At 30.1% G+C, this 25,617-nt stretch overlaps 1 protein-coding gene across 1 annotated transcript in view; it reads left to right on the top strand.

Annotated features, from left to right (window-relative positions):
- Nucleotides 1–16,081, top strand: part of LOC121114565 (uncharacterized) — a 38,023-nt gene extending 21,942 nt beyond the window's left edge. The window contains exons 2-3 of the mRNA XM_040708564.2: nt 14,873–14,980; nt 15,429–16,081. Coding sequence (XP_040564498.1) covers nt 14,873–14,980; nt 15,429–15,854 — 534 coding nt within the window. The 3' untranslated portion in view covers nt 15,855–16,081. The remainder of the gene's footprint in view (nt 1–14,872; nt 14,981–15,428) is intronic.
- The last annotated feature ends 9,536 nt before the right edge of the window (nt 16,082–25,617 follow it).

The raw sequence follows: 25,617 nt of genomic DNA on the forward strand, positions 1-25,617 counted from the left end.
CGCAAAAAAAAAAAAAAAAAAAAAAAAAATTAATAAATAAATACTTGAAGTGGCTCTCACGTCCCGTCTCCAACTCCAGACGGAACCGTATTTCAATGATAATTTGAGGTCGAAATTCCTCTCGTATCTAAAAAAAAATTATACTGAGACAAAATGTTAGTTTTCGGTATTGATATCCTGGACTGGTCTAGGACGGTTGTAACTTTAACTAATTCGATTCAACTTCGATCCAGACACGTCTTGTGGTAAAATTTGTTCTTGACCCGATTGCACTTCATTATTTTATTGTCTGAAAAGAAATTTAAGGGTAAAAAATGAGGTTGTTTTATATGATCTTTTTTAAGAAATATCTTCCAGATTGGTAAAGAAATAATCACATTCGTACCAAACAGGCGTGAAAAAATGGTTCACGAACCGAGTATTGTTACGATTGGAACACTCATATTTCAAGGTATTAAAGTAATTATTTGCTACCTGACCCACCAACCAGGTACATGGGACACCCAAGGAAGTTACAAACAACTGGTGGTTAGGGGTGTTCACAGGGAGGGCTGGAGGTGAGGTTGGCCCCTCCACAAATTAAGGATTTTTTACTTTTTATTAGAAAATTTAATATATGATTTTTTTTTTTTTTCAAAAAATTTAATATAATTTTTCAAACAAATTCTGCAAATAAATGTAACTTTTCAATTTTTTTTCAAAAAAATTAAACTTTATGTTAAAAGCTATGGATTTTTGAAATTTTTTTTGAAAAATTTTATATTTGTAATTGAATTTTTGAAATTTGAATAAAAAAATAAGTTTCTATTTAACAACTGAAGATTTTTTATATTTAATTTTTTGAGTACAACTATCGATTTTTGAAATTTTTTCCCCTAAAAATTATTCTTTTGGGAATAGTTGTTGGTTTTTGAAATTGTTTTCTAAAAAAATTTAGTTTCTTGTGAACAGCTGTGGACCTTTGAAAAAAAAGTTCCACAAAATTTAATATTTTGAGTAAAGCTATGGATTTTTGAAATTTTTTCCAAAAACATTTTATTTTTAGTGAATAACAGTGGATTTTTGTAATTTTTTTGAAAAATTAATATTTGTAATTACATACATATAATCCTGCAGTTCAACCCTTTGAAATCGATACAGGAGTGCGCCGCCAAGGTCTATTGCGTTTCCGACTAAACTGTCCCCCGTTCCATCCAAAAATATACTTTTTTTTATTTAAAATAATTGTATATGATTGAACGCACCCATGGTTTTATCTGGGCAGCATCCTTGACTTCTTTCATATTCCATTTCATTTTCCTACCCTACCCAAGCTTCCTGTCTACTATCTCCGACTTCATAACAACATAGACGGTTGGCTTGGAGATAACCAAATGCTTTGCTTTGGTTTCTTGCCAGCGTCCAAAATTACACTGACCGAAATTCGTTGATCTCGTTCAGATAACAATGTCTCAGCTTCAAAGACACTTAGGAAGATCTTTTTTTTTTTTTTTTTTTAGTACTTGACAGGAATAATTTTATTGCATTCACAAAAACCTTTTTTGCGTAGCAAAAACGAATTGTAAAGATTTTTTCGCCGCACCCGTTACCGAAGCCACAAAATAATTTAGGTTTTTTTTTTTTGCAGAAATTAACCTTTCAATTTGCTTATTTATTTCCTATGTATAATAATGCTTTGATAAATCTCCCGCCCCCTTATAACAAAAAAATTGGGTGTGATATTTTCAGATAATCTATTTTTAATTGTATTCATAATTATGGCTTAATATAATATAGTGATTTATTTGTATTATATATCTATAATTGCATTTCGTGAAGAAATGATTCTTCAAATTAATTGCAAAAAATTGTAAGATGTTTCGAGAAAAAAATAATAATTAAGAGAGTGAATCATAAATACACTTAACAACACACCTTTAACATTAATTTATTAAAATTCAACCTATTTGTACATTTATTGTTGCAAAAAAACTTGTATTGATACGAAGAAAAATAGGCTTGGATACTAATGAACCATGGAAAATTATTGGCAGCAATCTGTGATTGCGTTATATTCAAATACTATGCATTACTTTACAAATTATTACAAATTAAACTATGGCAATTAATTGCTTTGTTCGTTAAAGATAATTATTAATAGAGTTGCCGAAAGTATGATTCAAAACAAGTGGGAAACTTTTATATAGTTGCAGATAATTTGTCAATCTATACCTAAGTTGTGTCCAAGCTGCGATGTCTGAACAAGTTGCAACCTGTATAAGCACATTGTACAAATTGCAATTTCTTCGTCTTAAAATGTCTTATTTAATTAAAAAATGAGTCATTCTAATTACCAATTATTAATTAATACTATCATTTAATTATATGGTTATTATGTATTCATATATAATGCTTATATTTTAGTAATTTGTATTAAAAAAGCCAAAAATAACACAATTAATATATTGATCCTTCGTGAAAATTTTCAATTATTACATTATTCTCATTCAAACTGCTCTAACTCCTTCATTTACAATTATAATTCTCATTTTGTAGTTGTAAATGGAACATTATTTATTGTTGTCCAACAAATAAAGGTCATTTGAAAAAAGGCTTTGCATTATATTTTCTAAAAAAGTGAAAATATTTTAAACAAATCAAATTATTTAAAAAGAAAAAAAATCCCCGAATTTTTGTCCAGGGCATGTACACGCTAAAACTAACCATTACACTAAGGATTAAGGTCCTAAGTGTAGGACCTTCACTTAAAACTCGTGAAGAAACTGTAAGTCCTTTATAGAGAATTGTGTATATTTCTTTTATCTAACAGCTACGTCTAGGTAACACAATAAAAGATTTCTTCAACTCTAGTTATAAAAGGGCAACATTACAAACTAACTTTTTATTTATTTAAAAAATGTAACTATATACATTTCACAAAATACCTTTTGAATAAACTTTTTCTATTATTTAGTTGAATGACGTATTAATTTATGGTTATTCCATCAAAGAGATTTACATTCATACAATTTGAAGAATATCAAATGCGGAATGATGACCTTTTTACCTGTTAATTTCCGTGTTATATTTATACACAGGTGGAATGGGAGATTGCTAGAAATACATGCTATTATATTCCTCAAATGATCCCTTGGCTTTATTATTCCTCTGTCACTTCATCAAAATTATTATATTAAACAAATGAGAACAAGCATTGAATAAATGAAACATATTTTTTTTAGATTTTGGTTTGCTCCAAAGTACCAATTTAACTATTTTTTATTAACGAAAAAAAAAAAAAATGAACAGTAAAATGGATTAATAATAATAAAATAAAAATCGGCATGAAACCTAATAAAGCAATATCCCGTTTCAAAAGCATAACTAGATCTTCGTATCTTCTTTGGGGAAGGTTTTTCTAACCTATGGCCAATGGAATTTTCTATTTGTAATCAATAATGAACCCAAGATATAATTAAATAATATAATTTTTATAAACAATGGGTTTTTTGTTTCAGACCCTGAGGAAGCCATTTCCAACCGACTCTTCTACTAAGCCATTGCTCCAATCCGTCTGGATTGGATCAGTGTGGGTTTTACAATAGTACGATTATTCATTCATAACTCTTTTAATAAAATCCAAAAGAATGAAATGCTCCTAGCACCTACACTATCAAACAATGTCAGCCTAGCGGGAGTCTGTGCCTCTCCCATTTGTTGAATATTTTTAAAGGGTGGAATATTTTTGATGGGGAAGTTAATAATTGTATTACGTTATATCAAAACAACAATAAATTTGTTAAATCTGTAGTCTAGAAGTCAGTAATATTTATTAGGTCCAACATTGCTATCAAACAAACTGTCCAACAGATCCTCAAAACCAATTACTAACTATTAAAGGTATTGATGTATATTGAAAAATACAATGCTTAGAGGAATGGTTGCAGGAAAAATTGCCTTTCGGAATTATACTACATTTATAGCGGTACATTTAGCGATGAGTATGACCCGTCTAAAGATCCTTTGATAGTTTTCCCATTTGCAGATGTGCGATAATAAAATAATCCTCCTAATTTCCCAAATTTCATCACAGACACACGGAATTTATATAGGTTAACTGTAGGACCTTGAGACAGGTTAAACACAAACACCGCTACTTCAAAGAAACCCCTATATGATCGTCTTTGACCCAATCGGTTATGCAGTATAAACTGGAGGCCCAAAGCCAGATTAAAAACCACTACCGTCGCTTTAACAGCCATAAATGACCACTCCTAATTTGCCAATACTTTTTTGCAATGGCAGACGGGCGCTGTCTTTTTTCCAACGGTTTTTATACAGATGACAAAATATCCATAGATCCTTAGATAGGGCAGTCCTACCTATAGATTGGCTAGATCTATAGATAAATCCCTACATATATAGTATAATGGCGGGCAATTTTCCTGTAGGCGATCTTCCTAGAACCTAGAAATACGTGTCACAGAATGCGTTAATAATTAGGCCTACATACAAAAAGGGGAGTTATAGGATACTAAGTTTTATAAGTCCCTGAAATTTCAAGAAAAGTTTCATCATGTTCCCATCCCATTTTTTTTTTTTTTTTTCCATAATATGATATGCATTCCTTGAAACAGAAAAAAAGTTAATTTATATGTCTACAAATAGCTTTAAATACTGCATAATATGTAGATATCAATTGACTTCAATAAAAAGGTGATCTCAAAGTCAACACCTCATATTGAATATTAATTAGAGTTGCACATTATATATGCAACCAAAATCGTGACAATAAAAACAAAAAGCATATATGAAATGTATGCAAACTTTCAAAATATATCTGATTAGTTATGAAGTTGATCAAGCCTTTGGATGCATGGCCTTTTAGAAGTATATATGTAGTTCTGTATTTGCACTGATGTACTTTAATTATAAACTTTAAAGAAGATGATGCATAGTAGGTACAAGGGTTTCACTCTTGAGATCCTGTTTCCCCAGTGTTTCTAGGGCTTTTACGATACAGGAAATTCTGCGAATTATTCATTTTCTCGATAAATCCTGTATTTAATTATTCCATAATATTTAGTAATAATTAACCAATAATAAATGATGTCCTATGAAGTACTAACAAATAAATATATATATATATATATATAGTTTATCTATTTGTCAGTAAAGGATTTGTAATTTTTTCAATATGGGCAAAAACTATATTTGAAATATAAGATGTATTTATTAAAACAGTATTAAATCTACCCTTTCAGATGTCTTAAAAATTCTTATTTCTTCTTAAAAGATAAAAAAAAATACTTGAATTATACAGTATTTATTATTTACAAACGGGATCCCGAAATTTGAAAATGGATTTCCCAGGAAATGAAAAACCCTAGAAGGTACAAAAGCTCCTGAGGGGGGATCCAAAACTTGCAGTAGTATGATTAAATTACAAAAAATGTGATTTTTATGGAATCAAAAAAGGACAACTCAAAAAACTCTTCGTCATATATTTAAATTTACATATATAGATGATTCTAAATGTCCTCCTTCACAAACAATAATGGCCTCTAAAAGGTGGCAAACAAATGGACAGCTCTTGACAATGAAGGCTTTTCACCATGCATGCATGAAGTACGCTAATTAGCTAAATGCTCGCTATATTTACCAGGATTAGCGCCGTGAGACTATCGGCTGGGTTCAGGACATCATTACTGACATTTTTCAACAAAAAAAAATCAAAAAATCCCGTATTTACTAAAGCTCAAAGGTTGAACTTTTTTCGGAAAGTGAATGTTTGCAAAACATTCACTTTTGGTTCTTCTTGATTATAATTGACTTATTTATGTTGGAAGCAGTCCAGAAGGATATGCCAACGATCTTTGTAGCCTTTTGAGTACTGAATCCAGCGCAGATGAGATTTTACACGCGTTGCACGGATAAAAAAAACTTGCTAATTTTTGTTTCAAATGTTGTTTAGTGGCCTAATGAAACCATGTTAGTAAAAATAACAGGAGAATAAAATCATCATTGAATTATACTGAAAGTTTTGGGTCCCCATTCGACGACAAATTTCTTGAGAAAATGATTCATAGCCAACTAAAATGGCTGAATTTGCGTTATAACGTTTGAACTTGTATGACATATATAATCAAGAAGCAAACTATTAATCAAACCGTTCTAATAATATTGTTATATTTAATAAATAAAATATTCAAATTACTAATAATAAATTAATAAGTAAAACCCCAAATTTAAAAGTTGATTAAACAATGAAACAAAACTCATAGGAATTTTGTTTGATTGGTGAATTTTGAGTATATAATTCTGACTTATAAACAATAAGAAATAGAAATCTGTTTTTTTTTTATACAGGGATGGGTGTTATCGAGGGATTTTGTTAAATAACTTTATTTTTGAATTGCAATTTTATACTTTTATAAAAGAAACGATTATATAAATTAATGTCCCTCCTAAAAATTGTTTCAAAATTTGCATATAATTTGCATTATATAAGCTAATCGGACTAGTCCAATAAAAAACAATAAAATAAAAAAATAGGCAAGCAAACATCACAGTAATTATAACTCAAACAATTTAATTTAATTTTTTTTACATAATTAAATTCATATAATAGACGAAAAACAATATATTATTTTGCACGAACTTGAACGAATATCTAAACGTACTTTTGACCTCTAATATCTAATTATTTCCATCTTCAAATGGTCAATTACCCATTAAATACGTTTATCAATGACCTTATAACAATTACAAAGTATTATTCAGGTACATACAAAAATAAAGCTTATATGATATCCTTTACAGATTTCATTATTATTTTGGATGTTATTCATGATTATGTTTTTATAAAATTCTATATAAATATTATAAGATATGATTGAAGAATGAACGACACAGAAAACAGATTTGTTGTCTGTTTATTTTTAGGTGGAGAGCAAATTAGGATAGATTGCACTATCTCGGTATGTTCGACACCATTCATTTTCCCTTAATCGTTCAAGCTGGCAAATTGAATGACTGATGAATTTATATATATATAAAGCAGACAACAGTAGATCTATTTTCAATATAAAGCGTTTGTTTACACGCCATAAAAGTAACCTTGTCACATTGTTGTTTTAATTTGATTAATATTTAAGTAAATATGAGCACTTGAATATTTAATTTATGATATTTTATATATGTCAAAAAGAATTTTTTTTTACATATATCCTATTTAGTTTGTTTTTAGATAAGTTTCAATTATTTTCTACACCTAATATAAAATAACGCATACTTTTTTAGAAATCTATGCGATTCATCAAAAACTTTTATTCTAATATATCATATCAATTTACCTGTTTGTCGAAGTATCGTTAGCGATTTGAAAATTCTGAGTACAATTATTTGATTTTTGTAAACTGTTGCTTTACAAATGATCCCAAACTATATATATATATAAATAAAACATAAACATAAAACAATCTTGAACAAAAATCAAGAAAAGGCTAAAAAAACCTTCTTTTTTTTTTACTTTATATAAACATAAAAGTCTAATATTTTATAAAGATATTGAGTCAATTATAGACTTTGTATTCAAAATTTGTAGTACGACTTAAGATACCCAATTTTATGCTGTAGTTTAAAGCCTTTATTTGATTTAATGGATTTACAATGTCTCTGATTAGGCCTATTAAAAAAATATATTATTTTTTTATTTTAAAAACCAACTTTGACTTCTTGAAGTGCAATTTTCAGTTCCTCCTCCCAAATAGTTAATAAGAATAATTTGCTTATAAAAACTGACGAATATTTACCGAAGAATAAAAAATGTAATTAATGCTTAATTTTTGGAAAAATCATTCTGCTTGCTTTTGTGCTGACAGGTGGCAGTTTACTAGGATAATTTGCAGATAAAAATAACAAGATTTTCTGAAAATTAACAAATTATAGGTATTAATTAGAACTTACATCATATTAGCTTGAATATATTTTCCAAAAAGAGGGTATGTCAACGCCACGACAACCTATTAAATAATAAACAAAAAAGAAGAAGGTGCACACCCAACAAAACGTTTTATTTATTTTCTAATTTTTAAGGGTAGATTTTTTATTAAAAACTACTCAACTCTATACATAATATATATCTTGCCGCTATGTAAGGGGGACCTGAAAAAATGCACTCACCCTCACAATTTGAAGAATCTTTGGGGGGGAGAGGAGCTGACCTATCATGATGCATATATTAGATCAGCTGCAAGCAACCGTAAGAAGAAATAAATAAATACAAATCCCACTCCTTATTTGGCAATGATAAAGGCAGGAATTACTTCGATTTAGATCTTCAATTCGTCTCTGAGTCGAAAATAGACTTACATTTATCATTCCAGAGCAAAACATCATTGTACCTCTTTGTCTGACATGAGTTCGTGCACTAGTTATTACTTTATTCTTAGGTGTTTCCCCAGCAAGAATGAAATAATAATTATTTTAGGTTTGGAAAATAAAAAGTCTAGTTCAGATAACCAAGTAGAAAAAGCCACTTCTCCTTTCCAGGAGATGATTTATGTACCTCATTGAAGAGGTACTTGCTCCAGGAATCAACTATTGCCTCCACATACAAAAATACATTCATAAGTATATGAAATAACATTCTATGAAATATCAAAAAAAAAAAAAAAAATATTAATAAGAACCATTGAAATAAAAAAAGGACTGATTCAATTAAATTAGTGGCCATTTGGATTTTTTTTTAATTTCTAAAATAGGAATGAAGGAAAAGGACGCCTTTGCATTTAAGCTTGTGCCAGTTTAAGTGGAACAATGTATATTTATATCCTCCAATTTGACAAATAAATTACTTACACTTCAACCATTCAACCAACAACAAATACACTTGGGTCATTTACCCATATAATATATTCTGTTGTACATATACAGGGTGAGGATTCAAAAATTAGAATCTTCTTCGAGGCCGCCTTGCCTCTGTTCTAAAAGTCTGACAATTTTGTACTTGACGTAATTCGAAGGAACTGAAAAAAAGTTACAATTTGATGGGTTTTTTTTTGTTTCTGAACTATCAAAAATGATCGAACAACAAGCAAAACGGCAGAGGGTGTGCGATCTCCAACAAGAAGATCTTTACAGTGGACACTGTTTTGAGCAGGAAAAATGATCGCTTCTTTGCTTAATCAAAAGCTCAGTCGAGGGAAGGGAACAAAACATCCAGCTATGGTCATGGTCCAAGGCGTCGTAGCGTCTGATGTTAGCAAGAGGCTCCCTACTTCGTCAACGGCAACAAGAAAGTCAAAGCGGCCGTCTACTAAAAGATCCTCAGGTACTCCATGTCTTGCCATGGTTGAAGAGCACTTTTCCAAGGGATAACGATGTGTTCACCCAAGAGGGCGCCCAGGTACACACGTACAAGAAGGTGCTGCATTTCTGCAGGGAGAACATGACTGCCTTCTTACTTTCGTTCACACCCAACGTGAATCCCCTGGGCTTCGTTGTTAAGTGCATCTTAGAGGGCGAAACGAACCAGACTTCTGACTCAAATGTTGATTCCTTGAAGGCTGTGATAGCGGAAGAGTGGAACAACTTGGCCTCATACTTCATCAATGTCAGTTGTGCTTCTGTTCGTCTCCGTATTGAAGCCATCATTCAGAATGGAGGGGGACATATTGAATAAAAATTGTAGAAAATGGACGAATCATTAACTTTTTTATTCAAAAGTTTTCCATAAAAATGGCACAAAATAAAAATATAAAGAGTTGGAAACGCCTTTTAAAATTTTCTACTTTTTGAGTCCTTACTCTATACACGAATTTTCAAGACGTTGAGGTAATTTAAATTGAAGTTGCAGTGTTACTTTTGTCTAAAGTAATGTCGTGGGAATCGTTAAGGACAAGAATGATTCAAATATTTGTTTTGATTAATTTAAGATAAGTTATAGAAAGGTTGTTTGACTTGTCTAGAACTGTTCCTAAAGTTTATATGATTTTCTGCTATTTTACATGTTGATAAACTCATTTCCCGAAAAGCATACTAACATCATTTATCAAAATTTAAATGGTTTGGAAGAAGTGAAGCTATCATTTGTAACATCAGTGCATTTACATACCAATTTTTATCAAACATATTGCGTAGGGAAAACTTGTATCTACTATAAATATACATGTGTATTACTTAAATGGTTCAAATAAGGAAACAAAATTACCCAAATATGGAACAGAACATATATATTTATTTGTAGAATACAATTACCTATAACTATTTCAGGAAAAAATACATTTTTGAAGAATCCAAGGGGAAAAAATATACATGACAATGACAAGTATAAATGTACAGCCGTTTAGTGTTGTATCGACACTATCCAGTGCGATTGGTGGAAGTGACCCCGAATGGATTATTAGAGTTTATGATGCCAGCTGAAAAATTTGGATGATTTATCTAATGACTTGGAAAAAAAAAAATTAAATGTCACTCATACAAAAATTGTTATTTCAGTAGAAAAAAAAATGGAATGGGATGTCTTTTGAAAGAAGTGACCTTTTTTAAAGAAATATTTATTTTAAAAACATAATTTTCTAAAAAGAAAACGTCATTATAGAAAATATGAACAAAAGAGATTAAAAAAATACCAAATGAATGCCTGTACTTTTCTATGAATAAAATATAATATTATTTTTCTACAAAAAAAAAAGTCATTCAATAAATATTATCAAAAATTTTATAAAGAAAGGCCGAAATATTTTTTTGAAAGAAAAAAAGTAACGGCCAACTTTGTATATTCCACTCCCATTTATTCATTTCTAATAATTTGAAGATATATATTGACATTTTTATTCGTTAATTTAGTTTTCTTTGATGAAAAATGACTTCTTAAATATGCTGAAGAAAGGTATTTACTAAGAGATTTCAATAGGTTGATGCCTACAGATTATAGAGGGAAAGAGACAATATATGTAAGGATGGTGGAGAAGTGGCAGAATCATCCAGATATTCCTCATATATATCTAAGCAATTGCATCTTATGACAAGTGATAGAACCCTATTGAGTTACAATTTTTACTCGCATATCAAAGTAGTTTTATCGTTTATTAGTAGGAATACCATAACAGGTCTTGAAAAAAATATATAAAATCTACTTTGGTCCTATAATTTTAATTGATTAGAATATTTGTAAAGGAAAAATCAAATCATTAGCGATAAAAAATCATCTGACTCATATAAAAATATAAGGAGGATTCGGATTTTTCAAATTTGAAAAGCCACTCAACTTTTGAATCGAGTCGAAAAATCATGGACTCAAGTCAATTTGAGTTGATAACTGTTTGAGTCTACTCAGGAATACAAAAGTTACAAAATTTTATAAGTTTATGTGAAACTTATTCTCATTTATTAGTTTAGTATGGAATTGTGGGACATCAAAGAAGATCAATCTTGTAAATTATGTTCATTTATTTCATTGGTTGCAAAATTTAACAAACTTTGATATAAAATAATTCATGTCCAAATCGAGCAAATAGTTTGATAAATTCTATATACATATTTTCTATGTCAAACCTAAATTTGTAAGAAGGAAATACTTCTATGGATAAAATTGATTTAATTATACAATTGAAGGAATTTTTAGGCCCTGTATTTAATTAAAATATTACAAATTAGAAATCTGTAATTAGTTATTTCATATAAAATTTTGTTTTCGGGCATTTTCAAATTGAGAGTATTTTTACTATTTATATCGATTAAAGTAATAAACTTTCAAGTTAATAATAAAAATAGAAATCCACCTGAGAGTAAAGATATTTAATTATTTAGGCATGACAATATATAACGCAGGCAAAAGAGTAAATGAAATCTTTTTTTTTTTTTTGTTGCCAAATTTAACATAATTCATTAGAGTAAAATTTCATTTGTGAGTATTTTTCAATTTATATAGAATTAAATAAGAAAACTTTTAAGTTAGTAAAGAAAACAGAAATCCATCTAAAAGTAAACATATTTGACTATATTTAATTACTTTTAGGGTAACACTTGCTAAAAGGCTTATAAAACCATATTTTTTTGTTGCAAACTTCTTTTTATTCATTAACATAGTTACCTTTTATAGTAATACTATTTTTTTAAACGTTTGATGTATTTCCTATTGGACAGTTTGCATCAAAATAGGCTTCATTTGCGGCTACAATCTCTTGATTAGAGACAAATCTATTTTATTTGTTAATCTGCATGAGGCTTGCAAATAGGTACAAATCAGATGTGATTAGATTGTGAAATATAGTGCATAACAAACCGTAAATAATTCAAATTCACCATCGTTTTTAAAGACTTGTGAATCGGTGGAATGACCAATATCTTGGTAAAAAAGATTTTAGGGATCTAGCGGTCCCAAAATTTAGATGCCTTGTCTTAAAACTTAAGAAATCGTCCAAATCGTTCATAAAAACTGTTCCATATAAAAATCTTTGATAAATGACGACATCAATTATCATAGATATCACCCAGCTACGTCATCACCAATCAATCTTCCTAAACTTGTACAAATTCAGCCTAAATTTAGCATAATGTGAATTATTATCGTACCTGTAAGATGCTTTAAGTTTAACTAAATTAAGTCAATTGATTTAGAAAAAAAAGCTGTCTTCTACAGGGTGCTATTAAATTTGTTACTTTTTAGATGAGCTATTTTAAGTCCCATAATAAGAACTGATCCAACCAATTAGCTTTTTTTAAGCTTGATTGAAAGATCTAGTCCATCCAATAACGTAATTAAATAGCCTCTATTGATTTACTGGCCTTTTGGAAAAACAGTCGATTACATACATAATGACTGAATGACTGATATAATTGCTAAACTTTACTTTTTTTTTTTTTGTAAAGTGACGGACATTGAAATCTTAAAACCAGTCGGTATAATATTATTATTACTTTTTCCCATCTCTTCTGAACATCATATATAATGTATGTAAGCCGCTCTAGCAATGGCTTCTTTCATTTGTACATTTGATGAGTACCTCACGAACCTTTACTGACTCACTATGTACGTATATTGTTTTATGTCTAAATACCACTAATTAACGGAGATATTATAATAATCTCATCTATAAAATTATGACCCCAGACATTATATAGTTGTTTTTGTGTAAGAATGATATAACCTCAGGAATATAATATTCAAATCCAACAATAGTGTAAATCTAAGGATGTTGTATATCAGTGGTTCTCAAACTATGGTACGTGTGCTCCCTATACAGATATACGAAGGATGTCATAAATAGATTAAGCTACTTATATTGTGTATTCAGTTTCGTCATCATTGCACATTTTTCAGCGTGCGAGCTCATCCTGAAAGTCACCAGTTGATAATCCCTGGGTTAGAGAGATGAAGAGGCATACAATTAATTGAGTAATTCTCCTTTATGGGGGAAAAGTCGCAGAACACTTCTAATATTCTTAATATATCATCTAAATGGTATCTTATGACTAGATAGATAACCATATTGAACGACAATTTTTATCAGCATCTCATAATAACTATAATGATTTCTAGTTGATATCCTTAAAATTGCTGGATTAGAAAATAACTGAGGGGCATTACTCCAAAATTAACAATATTTGATGAGGTTTAGTCATATAAATCAAGACGAATTAATAAAAAGAAGAAGTTTTTTTTTTCATGTTAAAAATAGAGTCACAATTTTAGTCGGAGAAGAAAAAAAACTCGACGCAAGTCGAATTGAACCGATCTGATATATGTTCTAGCCGCAACATCAATTTCCTAAAATGATACACAGTGTTAAAAGCTTGAGAACCACTGTGCTGTAGTAATCAAGAAAGAACGCTGCACAGAAGAATATGTTGTTTTTTGTTTTTCATATATTCATAGTAATGAAATTGGACATCAAGTATTCACTTAGGTTATATTAAAAGGCAAAATTGTCCAGATGTTTGCCGTAAAGCCATTTATGAGATAATCGTAGAATTGCGTGACTATTTTATCTAAGAAATAGTAATGTAGCAACGAGCGGCTGTATCTAAAGCTCGTGATACAAAAGAGTTATGAAATGGGAAGTACAAATATATTGGGTTGTCAATCCTGATACATTTTTTAGCGTCAGAACAACTTGAACAAGGTTTTTTTTATTTTCTAAATCTGTAATCATTATTTCATTCTTGAGGAGAGAACTTCTTAGTATTGAGTAATTAGGTGTGAGCGTGGTCATAAAACGCACACGATTTGTTGGGGAGTTATCTTTTATATTGATAAAGCAAATATATATTATTAAAGCAAGTTTTTTTATTTTCGTCGACGCCTAATAACTTCAAGCAATGCCCGGATACTACTACTAGTATTGAATATATGAACGATTAGGTTCGAGGCTTTGTGTATATTAAGTGGAATGATGAATTGAAATCATTTGAAGAACAAAATATATTTACACGGAGATATCTAATGGTAGAATTAAATGAAAAGTCAATTATCTAAAAGTATATTTAATTTTAAAGGACTTAGTAACACACTATTATTTACTACAAGGTGAGAATAAATATTTCTTTAAACTATAAAGTTGTAAAGAACTTCAATAATACAAAGCAAATAGACTCCCTACGATAAAGGATCTTCTATATGTAGGGGGTCCTCAGACGTTCACTCATAAGCATAATAATATAATTAATGTAAAAAGATCTATCTTATAATGAACCCCAAATTAATCAAATAATAATCAACCATTAGGCCTAGCCACATGGTATTTATCAAATGTACTTGGACTATGAATTACAGCAATAAAATTAATGGGCCTCATGATGTTGTTTTACCTACTCACTTTAATTGTATTAGACCTTTTTAATGGGATGTATTGATTACATAATTAATTCCATTTATACTTAACAGAAACCATTCAAATTAAGAAATGAAAACAATGGACCAAGACACAAGTATTTTGACCACAAAGAGATCTTCCAAAATTGGGAAAAGAGACACCCTAGAGTAGTCGTTCATGTAAGTATTACTTTAAAGGAAATATCATTGGCACCAGAGCAAAAGTAGACTAATAATAAGTTACTTTTGGTCAAAACTTAGATTTTTGGCCACATATTTGAGAAATTTTTATATGGAGACAACATTTAATATCTTTTTTTTAATCAACGTTGCAAAAAAAATTTAACCTGCCAAACTTTTACTCCAGTATAACAATTTTCAAGCCATTGATTAGCTTGTACGCTATTTTGTCCCATCAAGAAGCAGTGTAAAATTAAAACACGAAGTTTGGGAATAACAAAAGTTGCGTCACACTTTGTACACTAAATCAAAAACTAAAAACTTTTGATAGCTTTCTTTTGAAAGTTGTTATTAAATTAAAATGACGTGAATTAAAACCATAGTGTGAAACCTGGGACTTCTTAGCCCATTTGTTAGAAATGACTTTAAGACCATCCTTATTTTTCAGAAGCCCATCAAGAACTACGAAATCCAATCCGTAACAACGACTCCTCCACCTCACTACAAAGAATCCCTCAACATTGATGAGCCCGACTCTCCCTATGGCCTTATCCATAAACTATTTCCCATTGAGGACAATGAAATCGCTGTAACCAACATTGAGGAACTTCCAGAAGATCTGGACCCTGAAGAAGTTTGGCTCTCTGATGGAAATCTCCTTGTTCTAAAAGGTGGTTTCCCCACAGTCAAAACAAACAATGAGAAAAAAGAGTTGAAGACCTCAAAAACACGATTTAGCTACAAGAAAAACAAGGCTTTTAAGCCTTCAAAAAGGCTTCATTACCTTGATCCCCGAGTAAAAATGTTTTCGGTTCCTCGAAAACGAAGAAGGATTTCGTTCAAAAGACGCTATTTGAAAAATAAATCCATTTAGTTTATGTTGGCAGGAAATCTTTGTTCCCTTCCAAATCATGCTTTAAGAAAATAACTTATTTTTTTATCTTTAAGAAAACAATTTCTATAAAAATAAAGTACACAAGAATACGTTGTTTGTAAAAAAAATAATTATATAAAGTTCATTCTATGCTCAATTTTATTTTGTATTTATAAACTCTTTTTCAAGTTTTTCGAGATTCAAATAAATTGTAATTTTACATACTATTTTATTGTTTCATCTCATTATTTTATATATAATTTATTGGTCGATAAAATTCAAAAATCTTGGGTAGACATGTGCCTGGACATAACTAAAAAAATTTATAGACAATGTACATTTCGCAATAAAAATATAATCTTTTTGTTACTGTAACCACAATATAATTGGGATTTTTAAACTTCATCTAGATCTTTAAAAAAACATACATATCTGAGGTCATCTTAGGCACAAATAATATTTTAAACTTGAATAAATATGTGGGAAAAAATATTCCTTTGGAATATCAATGACTGACAATATAAAAAAAAGAACATCATGATTTTGTTAAAAAAATTGTACTTTCAGATAAAAAGTTTACTTATAAAAAATCAGGACTCTGTGCCGACCATGACACATCAGACATCATCTAGCAGCTTCAGGTCAACTGACACACCATCTACCACGTTTGCAAGCATCCGGAAGAAGGTTCTGGCCTCAAGAATAGTCGTCAAAGCAGTATGCTAGTCAAGCTAACCCCCAAAGCTACAACACACTCTTTTGAGGGCGATCCAGCCATTTCTATGATCCAATTCAAGAAAAGAATTGTGCCTAGACCGGTCTACCTTGTCAAAGATGGTCAAGACTGCTTAAGTGAAGTCAAATAGGCTTGAGGAGTGGACATTATTAACTCAAAAGCATCAACAATTCCGAATTGATCGTTGTAGGAGTCTTATTAATTAACTTCTACCCAAACTAAAGTCCAGAACTCAACCCGATTGACTACAACATCTAGTGGCAATTGGAATACATAACCTGTTGTGTCTGCCACTGCAACAGTGCCGATCTTAAGTCAGTAATGACTAAGAAGTGAAAGAACCTGTGTAAATGCCTATCCCTCCCAGCTTAGGGGCTGTCATTTCCTCCAATGGCCTCTGAGTTCAAAAAATTATGTCCGTGTGTATATATTGAACAAATCTCTCTTTGTCAAAGTTGATTTGACTTCATTCAGATTATATGAAGTACAGTGTTCAAGGTGGTGCAAGACTTATTTACTGGCGGGTATAACAATTTAACTTATTTGTAGGCTAAATATCCCTTTGAATATCCAAAAGATTTTGAAACGCACCCCAAATTTAATCACTGTTTAGAAAGTAAAAACTATTATATTTTCTATTTTTCTGGAAAAAGGCGGATCGTATTCGAATAAATGGCAATGGATAGTACATAGTTTGTCTCTTTAGTTAAATATTTAAATAACATTTTATTTTCATGGATAGGTTATACTAATTACAGAGATGATTGTTTTAAGAAGAGAAAAAATAATATAATAGAAATAAGTGTTTTGTCCCTCCGAAATATTTCATCCATGTCCAAATAATGACATGGACTTAGAATATATCGGTGTATCGAGGCGATAGAAGACAAACAGTTGTTGTCAAAATATTAATAAACTTGTCAACAAATGGAATGATGACGTCAAATTTAAAAAAAAGTTTTTTATTCATTAAAAAAACGTGATTTCAAATTTTTCCCTCAACTTCCAAAAAATTGCATAATATATTTTTCAAGAGAAGAAATTATGTTATCAAATTTTATTTTATTCGATACTAATTTTTCCCCATAAATTATAAAAAGCAAAAATAGAAGGTAACAAAATGTATATTTAAAAAAAACTCAATCAAAGTATATCCATTATAAAAACATCACCTTGATAAAAAAAACATAGTCAACTCACTATTCTAAAGAAAAACACAAACCCTGATAACTATTGATCCTAATTTAGAAGTACTGTAAAGTCTTAAACTACATATAATTGATTTTCATTATCAATGAATATATTAAACCATGTTTTTGTTTTTTTTGTGATTTTTTAAATCTACATAATATACTGTTATTCATACAGAGCTTGAAATGATTCCAATACATTTATTTACCAACCTCTGCTATATGTACAAGATTCTCAAAACGTGACAATACTTTTAATCATAACATAGTTGAGTCAAGGACACGCCTAATGCAGGGTTGACTGAGTAAAAGAAGTCATCTCACTTTCTTGAATCAACCCACTGATTGCAAACATACATGTGTGTATGAGAAAAAAAAATCCATCTCATCTGAAGAGAAGAAATGGAATCAAAAACCTTGAGTAGGAAATAAAAATTCATCCCAAAAATAAGCCATAATATTTATACAATATTATTCCTACAAGCCAATAAATTTTCCTTGCATTTCATCGAAGGATTTATATCAAAGTACAGTGTGCCTCGAAGAATCGTGGATGAAACTTTGGAAAGGTTTAATTTACTTAATAAATAATTTACCGATTTCTGTCTGTTACGTAACTAGAAAAAGACAAACAACTCTTCTTTATCCGACCAAGGATAACTGAAATAGAGGCCAAAAGAGATCGTGTGTTGATCACTTCTTGACGTGGGAATGAGTCATGACAAGATCTCCAGTATCGTCCCCTAATACAAGGATCCCATAACCAATGTTTAAAAGCTGGAGGAGAAGATGCAGGGGCGTCCCCAGGGGATGGGCTGTAGCCTCCCCCAAATTAAGGAATTTTGGCCAATTATGCAGCAAGAAAAAAATTCAATATTTAATTTTTTTTTTCTATAAAATTTAATGAATAGCTATGGATTTTTTGTAATTAAAAAAACAAAAACATAATTGAAGTTTATATTTTGAAATTAGCCAAATTGGTCAATGTGGCCTCCATCATCACCTGACTGAACCCCGGATGACCATGGTAACTGAGGTACCATAGAGAGGATTGCCTGTGTTACCTCCAATGTGAAAGTCTTACAAACTGCTGTGTAGAAGGAATTGGGCTGACACGTTGGAGGAATATGGGAAGATGACCTGTATGCCTTCAAGCCACAGGATCAAAGGTGGCCATTTTGAAATTTAGTTGTTTATATACAAAGGTGGCCAAAGGGAGTGGGCTGAAGGGGCAGTAAATGGAATTTTGATTTTATACTAGGAAATTTAATATTCGAAATTTAATCTAATTTTTCAAATTTAAAAAAAAAAATTAAATTGTTTGTTAATAACCATGGATTTTTTAAATTTTTCTACAAAAAGATTTAATATTTGGAATCGAATTTTTGAGATTTTTTTTCCAAAAAATTAACCTTTTGATTCCAAATGTGGATTTTTCAAATTTTTTGTGAATAGTTGTAGATTTTTGAAACTATTTTCAGAAAAATTTAATTTCTTCTTAAAAACTATGGATTTTTCGAAAAAAAATTCAAAAAAAATTTTTTTTTTTTCAACAACTGTGGATTTTTCAAACTTTTTTCAAAAGAATTCCAATAACCAAGACTTCCCTAAAATAGAATCCTGCGGACTCTCTTGATATAAAGTACCATTGTCTCACTACTTGTATTTTTTGTGAATCCGTATAAAGTGGACACTTTGTCAGGACACACTGTACATATATTTAGGTATTAGATATATGTTTAGAAAAAAATGGTTTCGAAACATTAAACAAGGATCAATTTATTGCTGCATCCTCAAAATATAAAAAAAGTATTTTACAACCACCCACTCTTATTTTTGTTTTGTTTTGCATACTCTATGAGTCATTTAAGGAAATGAACCTTCAAAGATGAATCCCGAAATACAAAAATTTCATTATCAAAATATAATTTAATTTTTATATCATAATAATGTTTTGCAAATATGCCATATGTATAATTTAATATCTTTAAACAAACCTATTTTCTATTAAAGTATTAAGTATATATGGGTTAAGAAGTACAATTAAACCTCCATCTAACGAATTACCTAACAAATCATCCATATGGAATAAGATATTTTGTTGATTAAACTTTTTATAAAATAATTATATATCTTGAACCTCTCAATGAAAAGTAATATAAAGAGAATTTAAAAAAATTCAAAACATAATTATGTTTTTTTTTTTTTTAAATACTGATGTTAGGTTCATTCATTGTATGGACAATGAGGAATGTCATATAAGGGATATGATTTTCAAAACAGAGCAAAACAACATTTTAAATGTGTGCTATTTTTATCAATCTAAAATCAAAAACCTTTTTTGACATATTAAGCTTGTTTTATTGGCCATTGAAAAAAGGAAATTACATTGTCCCACTCTGTACAAGCACTTTCAATTCTTCATTTAAAATGTTTTATCTCATATTTAGTAAGTAAATGTATACAATCTACTTACAACACAATTTAAAAAATTGTCCATATATCTTACATTGGTTTCCCTAAAAGATCCAACAACTCCAATGTATTTAGTATCAGCTATCAACGTTTGCACTACTCTTGCCCTTTATTACACTATGTGTTCTCACGAACATAAAAAATATTATGTATTTATTTGTCAGCTATCGTTTTTTTTTTTTTTACATCTTCATTTCCCTAATTAGTGTCTAAAACGTTAATTGGTTAAAATTTTAAAAGGTTTCGTTAAGCTATGAAGAGTTCATTACAATTATTTAGTAATAATCCCATACCTGAGAATTATTGGTTAACTAACAACTGATTTTGGATCATGTTTTCTTTCTCTTATTGGAGGATGGTTGATAAATACAATAAAGATAAGTTTTTAATAAGCTGTGCTGTGGTTAAGACCGACTGATTTGTAATCAAGACTTTGTGGAAGCCGAGACCAAGAGAAAAATAGATTTACAGAGTGGAAAACCAAAACTTGCCGTATCAAGAGACAACTCTAAACCAATTTTTGATATGCTTAAATATTATATTTAGCTATATTTTCTATTCGATATGTCTTCCTTCAAAAGCCATAACAGCCTCGTCACGCCAGCGAACAGATTGGCAGCTCATAATGATGAAAACAGTGTCCATGGTGTAATACGCTGTCATGATGACAAACTTGGATGAGAAGTGTGGCAAACATTTTTCTCCAAATGCTTTAAACTGTAAAGTCCAGGAGGTAGATGTTAGGGCTGGCGGTAGGCCATAAGTCAGCCAAATTTTTGGTTCTTCTTGGCTATATAGGCTTAATGGACTTCTTGATATTGTAAGATGTCCGCATATCGAGCCCATATTTTCAAGGATTTGAGACCAAGACTTTGAGAAGCCGAGATCAATACGAACCCAAGACTTAGAAAGATTGAGACCATGGCTTTAAGAGACTGAGATCAAGATGAAACCAAGACCATTAAATATTGATCTCAAGATTGGTTTGGGACATATCCTAAGTAATTAGTGTTCTGATCATTGATTCGTTTGGTTAAACTCATATTACATTTTATTATGTTGTAAAAACTTAACTATTCATAGATAATGAATAGCCCAACATTTTCGAACATTGGCGAATTGTTTATATACTTTGGAACCAAGCTATTTCATACCTTGTTATTTTAAAAGAGACTATGGAAATTGCCACAGAGGAGGAAAAGTCCTTATACTACAAGTCCAAGTCGAATCCGAAGTCTTTCTTCACAAAACCTAGTCCTTGAACACTTTCGTCGAGTCCAGTTCAAGTCCTCCAAAAGTAAAAGATACTTCAATGATAACCCAGTGAAAAAAATAGCAATCACTTTCGATTCCAAGTCGAGTCCAAGTCACCACCTCTATAGATTGCTACGTGATACATATCTATGAATATAGATATAAACTCATATATAGGCACTTTTGTATATTTTGAAAGAAGCTTATTTATCCTTGTTGTTTTTTGTAATTGTATGCATGAATTACATAGATATAAACCATTGTGCGTAGCCTCATTCCTTGTGATCCAAGTAGGGGGTATTTGATTTGATATCATGAAAAAGTATTTGTAGATATCTATGTTGTAGTACTATACATAGTAGTTAAATTAACCTTATGAATAAAGAAGTGTTAAGCAATGAAGAAAAAATAAGGGTTGTGTTATCAGTTGGTTTTTTATAAGTACATCTATAACGTGCATCTATCAAATCAAAGAGCCTCTTACAGGAAGAAGAACTTTTTAAAGGAACGTTGATAGGTATTAGGTTTATTCGGTAAACGGATACTATAGTTACATTAGAGGTACTGACGCCTTTACAAAGGTAGTATACAAAATGATATTGGAACTGGTACTTGTAGCTTTACTACGTCATAAATAAATTAGCCCGCCAAAGATATAACTTTTGAAATTTCTCTCATAAAGACACCATCTAAGTTGTCCTACATAAAAAACAAGAATAATCACTTTCTTTTATAAAAAAAAAACTTATCAAATTTCTGGGCTATCCTCCAATTTGGGGCCATTGTGAGTGCCTATCCAGTGCCCTTAACAACATTTTATTAGTATATTAGTATTGTAAAAAATAGAAACTGAAAAGGAACGTGATCATTATGACAATTGAAATAATGTTTGGGAGAAAAGCAGCTTAGCAGCTATGACGTTATATTAGATTACCTACAAGCTGCTATGAGTGGACGGGAAGAACCACAAGTCACTCCGTATCCAGCTAGTGCAAAGGCAGGGATTACTCCGTTGTGTATCCTCAAAGTACCAATGATTTTGAAGATTCATCTACAAGATGATTAACTTTAATGTTGTACTAATAGAGCTGTTAAATAATTCTAAATATAGGTGCTCTTAAAATAATAATAAAAATGTCAGTTAGCAATTTACATATTCTGGAGCAATTGTTCTCAAACGAACGGTCAACCTACTCTCCAACAGCTCCTCAGTGTTGCTCTTTGTCATTCACAAGGTTGATAATATTGCTAAGGATACACAAGCATGCGAGGAGGAGGGAAGAAATACTTATAGTATCATTGTCCATTGACTAAAATAATAAACATCTTCCTCAATCAAGAACGTTATCAATTCCCGCCTTTATTATTCAATATTAATATAATATCAGATACTGCTAGTCGATAGAGAACTGAATAAAATGTCTAAAATAACGTCTCCTTCTGTCTGGATTTCTGGAAATAGAGACCCAGGGATTTGGAAATACTTACCGGACGAGAAACATATGGCTTGTGAGATTTGTCGATTTAAATGTGCCTTAGTCCCCCGTTTAATCCCATGCCACTCTTTTTATTAGTATATTTATTGTCTAATTTTATGATTTTGACATTTACTTTAATAATTATAATTATTTAGATCTCAACGGTAGAAATATATCTATTCTGTGAACAATTGTAAATAGCAACTTGCACATGAGAAAAAAAGGGTGATGATCTTTTTGTTTAAACTCCACGTCTGGCTTGTGTTTTGCAACCTAAAGTTATGACATATTTAACTGAATTCCGATGTCAGAAAAAAGAAAATATTATTTGGATCAATCTGTTATTTCAATATTCTGTATTTATAGTTTATTGTTATAATTAATTATTATGATTCTAATTGTTTAATTTTGTATATTTAACATAAATGTATGATTAAAGTATATCGTCATTTAACATTTTGCTAATACATACTTTCGTTATAACCTCAAAAATCATAATAAAGCAGGCAGCTGATAATCACATCAGTATTTTAAACAATGATACAATAAGTCTTTCTCCCCCACCCCTTCTCCTTGCACACGTTTTTCTCTACAGGATTATCAACTTTGGTCATTCATCAGCACACCCTTGTGGTTCCACTTTCTACTAAGATGTTATCTCTTCAAGAATGAAGAAATAATGATATCAGCTAAAGAAAATAAATGAAAAAACACTGCCCAGTTACACTAAATAATGCTAAAGATATAAGAACCCTTAATATATGTATGATCAAACTTTTTTTAGCTAGAATGATGCCCTATGAAAAATTAATTAATTTAACATCAATAGATTTGAAAATATAATATTCAATAATCAAAATATTTATGGCAAGCCAATATATATACAAGTAATGTTTTATTACAAAATCCCCTCATCCATCAAGCCTACTTCATTAATCATTCTAAAAGTAAAAAGGCATGAAAAAAAACAACCATGATTCATTCGACAACCTTCCTCTATCCTTCTTCTTTCTTTCTTAACAAATGCGTCTCCTTTTGCAATTTATGTGAATTTTTATTGATTGCGTTTTCAGACTATGAATTAGGCAGAATCAGCTATAAATAACGGAGATTAATTTATTACTCATTCGTTGGAAATTAATAGGAATAAAATATCCTTAAATTCTTGTTCCTTTGCAATTAATTTATGAAGCATAGAATATTATTTGTTCAAGTCCCATTGTCAATAAAGGCAGGTTACCACATCTATTCTGTATGTAAACGTCTAAGTTGTCAAGCGTGGATATAGTGTATGCTATAGTGTTTTATCGTTTACCGTAAAAATACGTTTAATTTCACAAAGAGCAAGGAACATCATCATAGATTATTTTCTAAAAAGAAAACCCCCACAAGAACTGGATATGATTGGATGTTAAATGTAGTCTCAGCCTACTTCATATGAGCTAGATCCTTGTAAGGCTAAAAAGAAGACACAAAACAACAACTATGATAAATAGGGTATTTTTTTAAGGCTATGTAGTGTCATTTTTAATTATATAGTATATAGGGATATCTTGAGATTTTATTGAGACTTTTGAAAGCTGCCTTAACAAATAAAAGTTTGAGTAACACTATTCTAGAGGGATTTTTATTTGTAATTAAAACCATATACTTGCGCATTTAAAGGATATAATAACCACTACTATTATATAAAGTACTCATGACCACACAAACAGTGAAAAATATCGAATTTGACTAAATCATTTCATGATGTTGTATGATTAAAGACTGCAGCACTTGTTAAAACAGTTTCCTTTCTAATGAGCGTTAGTTTTCCTTATTTTTCTTCCTTGCTGAGGTAGTTTTGAAATTTTTATCAACAAATAGTAAAATAAATAAATAATTCATGCTTATGGTTTTTTTGATGCTCGAGAAAAAGGAACGGTTCCCACCGTCTCCCCTATTGTTTCAATATTTAGACGTGATATCTTTCTAAATATTCAAGTACCAAAAATAACATTGAGCCTGTTCAAAAACCATAGTCAGCATCCATAAATAGATGACCTTAATTATACTTAATCATAAGTAAAATGAAGGATTATATTCTCATTTGCAATTAAAAAAACTCATTATATCTGCATTAACTCAACGGTATTTGAACAGAGTTTGAGGCGAACAGTTATCCATAAATAATATAACATATACTGCAATATATTAAATCCAAGTATGTGCATTAACAATTAGCATGAATAAAAATGTGCACCCCATATGGTTTTTTGAAGGTTTCACATCGTCAAATAAAATCCTTTGTTAATTATGCTCGACTGAAAATACAAAGTAGCTTCACAAAAAACGCAATACAATACAATTAATATTGGGGTTGAATCCGTTTTCCATAAGAGATTTATAATTAGACCTTTCCACAAGCCCATGGCTACTGGGAATTTTGATGTCAAAATGTTGAAATTTGTATCTGTGTCCTGTTTAAGAATTGACAACAATTTATTTGTCCTTTATACAAAAATAATCATAACAAAAATAGTGTTATTTAAATATTGGTTATTTTTTTTTTCTTTTAATTTCATCAAAAATTTCCATTTTATTGTCAAAAATACCCCCCTTATAAAAATCGTATTCACGACCCTGCCTTT

Source organism: Lepeophtheirus salmonis, chromosome 3 (assembly GCF_016086655.4).
Source record: "Lepeophtheirus salmonis chromosome 3, UVic_Lsal_1.4, whole genome shotgun sequence".
Taxonomy (NCBI): domain Eukaryota; kingdom Metazoa; phylum Arthropoda; class Copepoda; order Siphonostomatoida; family Caligidae; genus Lepeophtheirus; species Lepeophtheirus salmonis.